This window comes from Chrysemys picta, chromosome 4 (assembly GCF_011386835.1).
Source record: "Chrysemys picta bellii isolate R12L10 chromosome 4, ASM1138683v2, whole genome shotgun sequence".
Taxonomy (NCBI): domain Eukaryota; kingdom Metazoa; phylum Chordata; order Testudines; family Emydidae; genus Chrysemys; species Chrysemys picta.
In genome coordinates this window covers 71,116,069-71,129,006 of record NC_088794.1, presented here as the reverse complement: position 1 = coordinate 71,129,006, position 12,938 = coordinate 71,116,069, and the positions used below count along the sequence as shown (strand labels likewise).

The window sequence follows — 12,938 nt, the reverse complement described above, 5'->3', positions numbered from 1 at the left end:
AAGAATTAATGGACACAAATCTGACATCAGGAATCAAAATACTCAAAAACCAGTGGGAGAACACTTTAACCTGTCTGGTCATTCAGTGACAGACCTTCGGGTGGCTATATTACAACAGAAAAACTTCAAAAACAGACTCCAAAGAGAAACTGCTGAGCTAGAATTGATATGCAAACTAGACACAATCAACTCCGGTTTGAATAAGGACTGGGAATGGCTGAGCCATTACAAACATTGAATCTATCTCCCCTTGTAAGTATTCTCACACTTGTTATCTAACTGTCTGTCTGTACTGGGCTAGCTTGATTATCACTTCAAAAGTTTTTTTTCTCTTAATTAATTGGCCTCTCAGAGGTGGTAAGACAACTCCCACCTGTTTATGCTCTCTGTATGTGTGTGTATATATATCTCCTCAATATATGTTCCATTCTATATGCATCCGAAGAAGTGGGCTGTAGTCCACGAAAGCTTATGCTCTAATAAATTTGTTAGTCTCTAACATTCCATGATTGCAATTCAGATTGCCATTCCTACAAGGTAAATATTGAAGGATACTACCACAACATACAAAAAATGGCCATTTCAAGCAAGGAATTCAGTTCTGAATTACATTAAGCGTGGGGATGGGTTCAGAAGAGTCTTTCATTTGCAATTGCCACTGCTATGGGACATTTTAAATTACTCAATGCTACCTCATATTTGAATTTCACGTATCTTCTTATCTTTCTGTATCAGCTGATCTAGTTGTGGTGCACAATACACTCCACCAGCATTTTAATCTTGTCTTGAGAAGCCAAGTATTTCTGATTAAAATTAATGAGTTTTTTTTAATAATATTTCACACAATTAGGATCTGGACAATAAGTGCTTGGATACTGTGGTGATTAGTCTGGTATATGAATCGAAGTAGAACAGAAAATTTCTTTCAGAGCAAACAATAAGCGTGCACTGTCTGTAGAAGGCAGTGTAGTTTGAAACCTTGGAATTTAGCCTTACCTTATTGTATGACTTTGTTACTAAAACTTTGTTGCATCTTTGTAACAGAAAACAACTACTAAAAAAAATGTTCTAACAGTTTTTTGTTTTAACTACTTCCCCTTTCTCTCCTTTTTTCATGCTAATATTCCTTCTCTTGTTTTCTGTCTCATTGGACTTGTTCTTCTAGCCCTCTCTCTTCCCCTGGTGCTAGTCCCAAATTCTGCAGAAATACTTTACCCAGGAGACAGGACAGGTAATGCTGTCTCAAGGCAGTAGAATGCACAAAGGCTCTGGGTTTTGTTGCCCTCATTTATAAAGCAAAGTGTCTTGTGAGAGACGGGCTCAGTTGAGACCTCTGTTGTGTTTGTTTTTCAGATGTAAATTGTGACACATAGACATGCCAGTGAGAGTCCACTTAATTAAATCTGGGGATGGCATACGGCATAGTTGACAGATGTAGTTTGTGGGTTTTTAGTTGGGTTGTTTGGTTTGGTTTGGTTTGGTTTGTTTCTTTGCCAAAGGCAATTTTAAAATCCTGCAATTTGTATCTACCATGATGAACTCTCACTAGCATTTCAGCATTCCTATGGCATGCAGCTTTCTTCACTGCGTTTCAGGCTTTTCACCTTTGTCATGAAGTTCAAGTGTTGTTCAGTACACTCAGTGTTGTAAGTCCTTTACTCCAGTTTGGTTCGTAGGTGTCTTGCAGGCTTTTGTGTGTGTCTGTTCTTGTAACAATGAATGCAGGAAGATGGGAGATAGTGGACATGAAGCTAATGGTTCCAGCTTGCTTTTGCAATCCGCTATGATATTGCCACTTCTACATCTAGGAATTGACAGTGATATTAGCTAGAGGGCTTGACAGTAAATTATTTTATTTAAACATGATATATTTATTTCAGTTAAAAACAAACCCTCCTCACAAAATGAAAAGCAAGTTGTTCATTTGCCAGTTATGTGAAAACACAACTCTTTAAATATTTGATTTTTGCAAATACTAATAGATTGATATCACACTGAAGATGGAATTTCAGTTGAAATACAGAAACACTGAAAACTCTGGGCCCATTTGAAAAAGCTGCCACTATATTTACATTGCAACTTAGGCCTGGTCCCCACTAACCCCCCACTTCGGACTAAGGTACGCAAATTCAGCTACATTAATAACGTAGCTGAATTCAAAGTACCTTAGTCCGAACTTACCACGGGTCCAGACGCGGCAGGGAGGCTCCCCCGTCGATGCCGCATACTCCTCTCACTGAGCTGGAGTACCGGCGTCGACGGCGAGCACTTCTGGGATCGATGCGGGATCGATTTATCGCGTCTAAACCGGACGCGATAAATCGATCCCAGAACATCGATTGCCTGCTGCTGGACCCTCCGGTAAGTGTAGACGTACCCTAAGGTTGTGTCTACACTACAGCTTATGCTGACATAACTTATGTCGCTCGGGGGTACATATAAACCACGCCCCTGAGCAACGTAAATTACGCCGGCATAAGAGCTGCTTCCGCTGACATAGCTTCTGCCGCTCGCAGAGTTAGTTTTTTTATGCCCTCTCCCGTCTGCATAGAATGTTTTCACCACATGTGCTGCAGTGGCGCAGCTGTATCACTACTGCTGGGCCGCTGCAGTGCTGTTCATATTGACATGACCTAAGTGATAGCAAATTATTGCACTTGCTCTGTGATGAAGGCAGAAGGAAATGGTATGAGGGCATCTTTTGACTTTGAGATACTATCAGTATTCACAAGTAGGTGGCTGCACGCCTCTTTAAATGTATATTTTGAAGCATTCATTTAAAGCATGTTCTTTTATTTTTTAAAGAGCCATTTTTGTTCAGTATGAAAAGGGGAAATAGCAAGGCCACTATTGTGAGCAGATGAAATTCATTAGCATGATACCAAATGCATGTATAACACAATCCACACATGCCTAGGAGGCTTTTTTTTTTTTTTTTTGGTTGTTGCATGTTAGATAGGGTGCATCACTTTTTCCTCTGAAAATGTGATGCAGATGTTTATACTTCTCTCCTCATCCTGATTTTTAATCCTCCCCTTTTGTTCTTCTCTGAAGTTCTTTTCTTTTAACTTTTCTACAGCGACCCACATCTTGATAGGAACACTTTGCCTAAGAAGGGATTCAGGTATTGGTGTTTCCACATAGTATAACAGCTTTTGTTGTGGTTTTGGAGCTTTGCTTTGTGTTTCTGTTGTGGCTGTTCGTGGTAGTCTCTGCTTTTGCAGGGGGTGGCAGCAATCTTTCTTTCTTTCTTTCTTTCTTTCTTTCTTTCTTTCTTTCTTTCTTTCTTTCTTTCTTTCTTTCTTTCTTTCTTTCTTTCTTTCTTTTTAAAGTCCTCAAAGAAGGCCTTTTTCCAACATGTTTCTTTTCTTCATCTAGTGGCTTCACTGCTTGAGCAGGAACTGTGGCTTTTGCTGGCTGAATTGCTGAAAAGCGTCTCATAAACCATCATTGGGCTTGATTTGAAAGCAATAATTTGCAGCTTTTATGGCTAGTGCACTAAACTAGGTGTATTCATTTTCACAATACAGTTCCTGGAACCCTGAAGATTTATTTAAGAAAAAATTGATTTACAACAACTTAATGAACTTCTTAGGATGAAATTGAAAAAAAAATCATTTTAAAATTGTTTGCACTTCAGAATACACTTTTAATGGATCTCTAGAGAGACAATCTGTGGGCTGATAAAAAAAAAATACAACCTGACTAACATTTGGTAAATGTCTGTTTCTAAAACACCATTGATATGTAGGGGGTATTGAAATCTAGAAAAAAAAGCACCGAGAAACATTTTTTCTCCCTTAGTAGACGGAAGCAATTTTAGTGACATTATTTACTTTAAGGCTACAAATTAAATGCTTTAAGTCGATGTTACAGAATTCACGGAAAATATCTGGCCAGTTTAAAACATTTAAACTTTGACTTGCTTTATGCTGCTTTTAGGATCACTGAACCGATGGCTTCAAATTGCAGCTGCATTTTATTCTGCACTATAAACACATTGTTCTTTGTGTCGGCTTTATCACATTGAGCTGGGTGCTAAAAGCATTTCATATGATGAAATTTTTGCGTAAAATGTTTCTATGCCTGTCAAATGTGCATCTAGTTAATAAACGCTATCTTTTAAGATTGAAACATTTGAGGGCTGAAGAGGTAGGTATTAATTTTGTATTATTTTTATTTTAAATAGGTGTTAAAATTGACTATTAAAGGCCCCAGTCTACAAAGATGTATGCATGCGCATAACTTTAAAGATGCGAGTAGTCCTAAATCAGTGACTATAACTATAGGATTGAGGCCTACGGCATAAGAAGATAATGTACTTTTAAAAAACTCTCTTGGCCAAGTTCTTACAAGGTTCATTGTTGTTCTTAATTGGCAAACAATATTTTACTATATTTAATGCAATCTGGTCACCTTTATGCCTAAATTAGATGTTAAATAGAACTCCAAATTAATATGGGTTATGTTTGACTAATTGTTTTTTAATTTGAAGCCAAACCTCTTTATAAAGATATTAATTCCCCATAAATATGTACTTTCTAAGACCAGATGACATATCTTAGCAGAGATACAGAAACCCATAAGTAAAATTCCATTGAGCTTAATTGTGTGCTATTTTTAAGATAAAAGGGGCAATAACATTAGGGCTATTTTTGGACAAAAGTTATACTCTTTGAGTAAAAACAAATATAGCTATTATTTACAAGCTATTAGACCTCATGTAGGTTTGGTCATTTTAGCTTTTAAAAAAACATTAAAAGTATCTTGTCATTTGTCATCTGTACCTGTTTGGCGTATTTTATGACTATCTATATATAAGCAAATACTTCTCTTACAGTATTTCAAACTGACATCTGTATCATTTCACATCTCTCATTATTATTATTATTATTATTATTATTATTATTTATTGTTATTAGTTGTGTAGCACCTACAGTGGACTAGTTACTTCTCACACAGGTATAAGAGCAGGGGGAAAACCCTGCCCTGATTAATATCATTGGGAGTTTTAGAAGGTTAAACATAGTCTCCTTCATAATGATGTAATACTATGAATTTTGAACAAATGTGGTATATTTCCAGGGACCCTATGTATTAATGTCTCCCTAATATGAATCATTGCAATACACCTTGTTTAAAGGCCTACCTTTTAATGGCTCCACTGAGCTGAATCTGATTATAGTATGCCAAAGAGCCATGCTAAAGTACTTCAAAGATGAATTGAGATGTTCAAATAATGATAAAATTGTGGTATAAACTAAAAGAAGAAAAGAAATTCCAAAGTAAGGTGCTGATCCTGCAAATACTGACTTATGTGCTTGACATGTGTTTGCCAAATCAGATCTTAAGGCTCCTTCCCTTGTACTTACCCATTGCAGAATCCATAGTAAAAAGATGCACTTTTTGAACTCCAGTGGAATGAGCTGGGGTTGGGACAAGAGTCTTAATTCAGAATTATATATCTTTTATATCACTTAGTCCTTAAATTTTATCTGAAGATTGTTTTCCCAAATAATATTTCTTTCCAGTATATTTTAAGATAAGTTTTGAAATAATTTCTGGTTTTGTAGGTATACCCCTTCATCCCAACTTCGGAGTCAAGAGGATGCAAAAGAATGGCTACGTTCACATTCAGCAGGAGGCCTTCAGGACACTGCTGTCAATTCTCCATTTTCATCTGGCTCCAGTATAACATCACCCTCTGGAACTAGATTTAATTTCTCCCAGCTTGGTGAGTAATTAAGTGTTATGATAATCAGTGTAACATAATGTGACAGGGTGTACCTGGCCTTTGCAGCTCCCTGCAGTAGGCCCCGCAGTCCTACTTCACCCTGCCTCAGGAAAGGAGCAGTGAAGCTGTCTAGAGAAGCCTCACAGAAGCAGCAAGTCAGAGCCCAGCAGACTCACATAAAAAGAGCTGCAGGGCCTTAGCCGATCAGTTCCTGGGTGGGACCAGAGGGGCATGGAAGGATGCTCCTCTCTGGCCAAAGCAGCTCAAGGGAAACCAGTGTGTGGTTCTGGCTACATTTGCTTAAACTGGGAAAGAGAGGACGTGAAAACTTTAACCCTGAGGTATCGGGTGAAGATAAGGAACTAGGTGGGAAGCGGCCCAGGAAAATAGCGCAGCATTGCAGTAACAGGTACGTGGCTGTGTTTATAGGTTCCTGGGTTGGAACCCAGAATAGTGGGCCAGTCTGGGTTCCCCCACCGACCACCACTAAAATTGTGTAAACCCCGAGAAGGTGACAAAGCTTATTGGGAACCTCAGGTGAAAGGCTGAATTTAAAGGGCCCAGAGCTGGTGCTGCCCAGAACCAAAGAGGGCAGCTAGACAGGTTTTGTTGGACTTTTTGCTACCCTGGAAGGGTTTCGTTTTGACTGTGAGCCAGCTGAAGGGCTGAGTCACTGAAGCAGGAGCAGCAGGTGCTTAAGAGGTGAGTGCCCCCAGTTACACATGTTATCTATTTTGAAAGTAGTGAATTAGACAATGTACCTTTCTTCTCACAGGCCCAAATGCCCTGCCTAGCTCTGGGTACAGCATGCTACCATCTAGCTTCAATTCAGGAAGTATTTATCTTGAAAGTAATAAGATAGGCCTTTGGGTGCTGACCAGTCAGCACTGTTCTGTGGTGTGATCAAAAGTGGTACATCTGAATTGACCTTATTCAAAATGGTGCTGTGCGTATAATCAAATGCCCTACATAAGCTATTCACAGGCCTAAACTACTACTAAATTTGGAAGCACCTAAACTTTCCTACGTACTCATATCTACTTCATCTTTAAACTCCAAGCATATTAACAAAACATGATCATCTAAGCTTATAATGAAACCAGACAAAGCTTTATCCATCACAATCACAGACAAGCCAGTGGAATTTTAAGTTGGAAAGTTTACCATCCCTTCATTTGGTAACTTGGATTAAAATAAACACGTTTTTAAATGGAAGAAATGTTAAAGTTGCTTAGAAGAAGCTATAAAATTCTGCTAGCTTTAATTAAATGTACTAGCATATGAAACAAAGTAATTTAAAGTTCCCATAGTCCTGAAATTCTATCCAGTAATAGACTTGCTTTCATCGTAAAAGCAATTGCACACTAATTCCCTGTTCATTTAGGGCCCAGTTTAGATACATAAATCAGTACTTAGGCACACAAGTTGGAACATCTGAAACAGGGGGGTTTCAAAATATTTTATATAAGAAACAAATATATTATTATTTATAAACTTTCATTGTCTTTAAAGAGAGATATACAATATGCTTGAACTCTTGCCTGACACTATTTAAAACCATTTATTTCTCTGTGTAAGTATCCATTTATTTTGTGAGTTAAGCTTTCTGTGTGCTGTATGGACAGTTGTCTGTAGAAATCCTGTTATCACAAACACATCTGTCGTCTGCACCAGTTTAAAATATTTCTTAGTTACCTTTGCAGTTTATTTTGATGTGAAAAACATAAATCCTACGAGGTGACATATATATACTTAATGTACTCTAAACAAAGGTGGTATCTCAGATCATCCATAGTTAAGTTTTTAATTTTTGTATTAATTTTTAAAAATCTATATGCTAGAAAGATAAAGCAATAATATGAAAAAAAGTTAAACCTGTGCATGTGATCGATCTGCATCCTAGTATTTATGGAACAGTTTGTGTACTATGTGATTTGTAGAAACTTGCGTGGTCACTTATTTCCAGTGCAATTTTGAGCTGAAACAAAAATGTCCTAGCAACAATTTGAATGCACTGTAAGAAACAAGCTATAAGCCAATCCAAAATAGTTTTAGTTAAATCAACATCTAAACCAAAATTCCAGATAAATAGAGAGAGGGGGTAACTTCCTAAAGTGTTAGCAGCAAACAAGCTGCATCAGGAGCATGGAATTATATCACTAGTCAAGCCAAACCAGATGACAGTCTTTGCAGGCTCAGAAAGTTAAAATGTTGGGGCTTTAAACTACTTTAGAATTTACATGAAGATCAATTATATGACCATATTTCGTAAGTAATGCAGCTACCAGAAATGAAGTTCATTATGATGTTGTAAATCATTTTTTTCTTAAATAAATCTTCAAGGTTCCAGGAACTGCATTGTGAAAATGAATACACCTAGTTTAGTGCACTAGCCATAAAAGCTGCAAATTATTGTTTTCAAATCAAGCCCAGTGGTGGTTTATGAGATGCTTTTCAGCAATTCAGCCAGCAAAGTGATAGTTAACTTTATCCTCAATAGAAGAGAAAGGTGATTGATTTGGGTTTTATCCTCGGGACATTTTGGGCTCAAGAGATGCCCTGCAATGGAAGTAAACTTCCACTGACTTCAGTAGCAAGTGCTGGCATGCAGGGTCAAACCCTTTTGGACACAGGTATAATTATAGCTATTTTCAAAGAAAAAATAAAGTGACCTTTTGTTAGAGAAATAGGAACCATATCTCTGATGATAAATGAGCCCAAGATACCAAGAGAACATAATATCAGATATGAAATTATGAAATCAATAGACAGGACTCAGCAGTCAAATCTTCAACTTGACTCCCAACCAACAGTTTCTCAGTCAGAGAAACAAGTGAATAGTAACAAACCTAATGGAACATCAGACTTCTGGGTGACAAGTTTGGCTGATGTTATCAATTTTCTCCACAAAGTGATTGAATAATAATAAAAAAAACCAGGCATAATTTAGCGCATGCACACACACAAAATCCAGAAAAAAGGTGTTCCTGGATGTAGAACTTACATATTCTAAACAACATTGGTCATCATGGGGTATTTGAGGCAGGGGTAATATTTGTATAAAACCCTTGATCTATGTGTTCTGTATGCATGTATGTATGTGCATCACTCAGTTGTAACTTACTGAGATCCCTTTCTGGAAAACAACAATTGAGAAGTGCAGTACTATTATGAAACTAAAATTCTTTGAATTTGGAGCTACTCTTATATCCATATGAAAATGTCAGTCTTTCTTAGAGCTTTGAAGCAAATACTTCACAAATTATGCTGTGTATGCAAAAGATCGGGGTTCTTAAACGTCATTGCACCGCACCCTCTTCTGACAACAAAAAATATTTCATGACCCCAGGAGGGGGGTCCGAAGCCGGAGGTTGCCTGAGCCCCACTGCCCTGGGTCAGGGGACCCAAGCCCCACCACTTCAGCCCCAGGCAGGGGATCTGCAACCTGGTCCTGCCACCCAGGGTTGAAGCTCTAGGGCTTTGGCTTCAACCCTGGGCAGTAGGGCTCAGGCTTCAGCCTTGGGCCCCAGCAAGTCTAAGCCAGCCCTGGCAACCCCATTTAGAGAACCACTGCAAAAGATCATTTAAATTAGTTTGGGCTCTTTACTCCAGTTGGAGAGAGAATTATTCCAAATGAGTTTAGAATTAATTAGTTCCTGCCTATGAGGTGATATTGACATGACTGAGCTTCCAGTGTAAACATAAAGACTCAAAGACTGTGCCGAAGCTGACCTTTTTATTTTTAACTTAGTTTATATAGCTCTTGTATGAATCCACTATATTGTAGGAAGGAAAGTAAGCCAAGAAGATATGCAGGCAGAAATTTATATATGATTATAAGAAAACAATCTTTTTTTGGTAGCTGCACAAGAAATAGATATGTGAATTTCCTGTTCTACAATATATTCCTTACTTTTTAGCAAGCCCTACTACTGCGGTCCAGATGAGCTTGTCAAATCCAACCATGCTACGGACGCACAGCCTTTCCAATGCAGATGGTCCTTATGATCCTTACAGTGACACACGCTTCCGGAATAGTTCAATGTCACTAGATGAGAAGAGTAGAACTATGAGCCGTTCTGGGTCATTCCGTGATGGCTTTGAAGAAGGTAAATCAAGCATGTGAAGGCACTGCTAATGGACTGGAAACCGTTTACACTGAAATCAATGGAAAAAAGCTCCATTGACTTAAACAGGAATAGGATCAGACCCATAATCCTACCAATTAAATTATTTAAAATTGAATGTTGTTAAGTGTCAAGTTATTTTGTTCTATCAGTTTTGAAAATGGAGGAGAAAAGGAATGTAAGGCAGAATCAAAAGTCCATTACCATTAATGGAAAGACTCCCATTGATTTCACTGAGTTTTGGATCAAGCTCATAAAATGCAAGAAGAGAAAGACAAACAGATAGTAAGGACTTTGCTGATTTCTGTAGACACGAGTATATTGTCCAGCTCATGTGTAAGACTGAAATTTAACTAAAGGGATTGATGGAGGCAAAAGAATAGCATATTTTAATGGAAGGAATTTCAAACAAGATTTTTTTCTTCTGGGTGCATTTTGAGATTCAGCTTAAACAGTTAAATCAAAGATAGGCTAATACGATTTTCTTTTTTCTCCCCTTTCCATAAACCTACCTTTCAGTGTCAACTAGTTAGTGTGTTTACTTTATTTCATATTAACATTCAGAACAATGATTCAGAAGATTTATGACAAGTATGCAATAAGTGTAAAATTTTTAGGAGTATAAGAACTAATTGATGCATATAGATTGAACTATGCAAAATATTTTTCCATAACAAGATTAATATTGGACCAAAAGTGGTGGAACTTAATATACAGGTTGGAAGAGAAAAACTTACTATTAGTATTGCAATTTATTGAAAGGCAAGCATGTTAATCTTTTAAGAGGTTACAATTAAAATCTAGGCATTTTCTATGGTTAGATTTCATTTTTCAGGATACATTATGTTGCTACTGTGAGGATAAGGTAGCATGGAGTTTATGTTCACACAAAGGTCCTTTGGTATCAGCCCCCTACCATCTCTGCATCCCCAAAGCCCTTCCCTCTTGAAGGAAACAGGCTCTGAAAACCTTTACAAAATCAATTCTTTCCTGGGCTGCCTACAGGCTTTGCTGTGGGAGAGTACAACATCACTAGGTCACTGAGGCGGCGCACACAATCCCTAATGGTGAAATTCTGACTCCACTGAAGTCAATGGGAGTTTTTTTTAGGGGGGGTCAGGATTTCACTCTTAAGGGTTGATAAAGACTGGTAGGTTGGTAGGTTTTACTTAGAATCAAATTCTACTCTGGATTTATACTGGGGTTACTCCATAGACTTTGGTTAATTATTCCACAGTACAACCATGTAACCAAGTTGAGTTTGTTACATGGGGTTCCAAAGGGCCTAATTGAGCTTTCTGTGAGACCTTTAGTCGAACAGCCAGTGCACATATGTTCTCAGTCAGCATGTTAAGATGTGTTATCTCTGTAGGTGCTGAATAACTGATGCCTGTTTGAAATGGAATTCTTTTTTTAGTAAGGCCATCCTGGGGTCAAATTCTCTCCTCAGATACAGGTGATAATCTCCCACTGGCTTCAAGTCACTCAGTCAGAAGGCCTAATGGATTTAATGTTGTTGTTTTATATGAAAAATGATTTGAGGTATAGGAGCCAAATTATTTTTTCCTGTGTGAAGACATTTTATATAACTCTTACCCTTGTAGCAATTTCAACTTACATCTGGATACTTCTGCAAAGATTTGTCTTACAATAAAAAGTTTATGATGGATGATGCAATTTTGTTTACATTCTTATGAAAATTTGCTCTCAGTAGGTGAAAAATCTGCAGTGAATGCTCTGTATATGATTCCATTATGTGCTTACTATATTGCAAACAGATATGCAATTTGTTTATTTTATCTTTCCTTTAGTGCATGGATCCTCTCTCTCCTTGGTGTCCAGTACATCATCTATTTATTCAACGGTGAGTATCGTGCAATGTAAACCTTCAGCAGGAGCCTGCTGAGAAACGTAATATTAAATATTATTTTGCAGTTGTATAACTTTTTTTAGTAAAACAAATTAATTGATTGGACCAAGTGTGCTAATTGTTTTTGCCATGTAAAGAGGATGGCTCTTTGCATGTAAACATAAATAATGTATGCTACCTATGTAAGGTATTTTTTATGTTCCCAAAAAGGTGTTAATGGATATTTATCACAATACTCATGTTAGCCTGTTAGACCCTGATGACCCAGAAGCAGGAGTTAGTCTCTTGAATCAGCGATCCACAACCGTTCTAAGGAGGTCTTGATACAAAGGACCATAATTGATAGTCCTGGTCTTTTGTGCCAACACCACCCACGTTCATTTAATAGATAAAGCCATTTCAGTCTGATAGTTTAGTGATCTGCTAATTAAGAATTCTCTAAGTAGGTCTTAATGCAATGGATTTAATCATTGCAAAGGAGCCATTACTTCTCATTTTGCCAAGAGTTTTTGTATTAAAAGTCTTAATTGCATAGTCTCTTAATAATCTGACATTGCAAGAAGATTTAGTGGTATTGTGGGACAAATAATATAATTATAGTGTTTTTTAAAAAGTGTATTATATTATTCTCTTCTAATACTTTCACAAAAGCATCTTACTTCAGAATATGTAACATTAAAGGTTTACTAAAGGAAAATATATCTGAAAATCTGAACTGGCACTCTGGTCTTTTAAAAACAATGGACAACAATGGAATCCGGGCATTGTGTTAATAGAGGATGACCTTACAAATTGGTATGAAAGTATGATACAACCACACAACTACCATGCATCCATATTTGAAACAATGCTATACTTAATAATGTTATCTTTAAGGGCATGGTCCTGCAATTTTTATTCAGGCAAGTAGTTCTTTTCAAGTCAGTGATACTAACTGCATGAAAGAGTTGCAGGATCAGGCCCTAAAACAGAGAACCTGTTACCTTTGGTTAAAAAAAAAATCACCTTAGACTGTAATCCAATTACATGAAATTAAAATTCAAAATGACTAGATTGTAGAGCCCCTACTCAAATTGGTGAACATTTATTCATATAATTAATCCCATTGAAAACAAGAACACTACATAAGTAAGTGCTCACTATGTGAATAAGCCCTCCACCTTCTCTTCCAAAAGTAATTATGGTCACAATGAATGGTGCATGTAAA

At 37.3% G+C, this 12,938-nt stretch overlaps 1 protein-coding gene across 21 annotated transcripts in view; it reads left to right on the top strand.

Moving 5' to 3' along the window:
• NAV2 (neuron navigator 2) overlaps nucleotides 1-12,938 on the top strand; it is a 664,394-nt gene that overhangs the window by 612,895 nt on the left and 38,561 nt on the right. For 15 of the 21 annotated variants that reach the window (XR_010600575.1, XM_065592583.1, XM_065592584.1 and 12 more), the window contains 5 exons: nucleotides 1,166-1,231; nucleotides 3,080-3,124; nucleotides 5,574-5,734; nucleotides 9,655-9,843; nucleotides 11,673-11,725. Coding sequence is in view for 20 of the 21 variants with exons in the window: in XM_065592583.1 (XP_065448655.1) it covers nucleotides 1,166-1,231; nucleotides 3,080-3,124; nucleotides 5,574-5,734; nucleotides 9,655-9,843; nucleotides 11,673-11,725 (514 nt within the window). In the remaining variant the exon portion in view is untranslated. The remainder of the gene's footprint in view (nucleotides 1-1,165; nucleotides 1,232-3,079; nucleotides 3,125-5,573; nucleotides 5,735-9,654; nucleotides 9,844-11,672; nucleotides 11,726-12,938) is intronic. The other 6 variants (XM_005305344.5, XM_065592581.1, XM_008172439.4 and 3 more) reach the window with 5 other exon arrangements.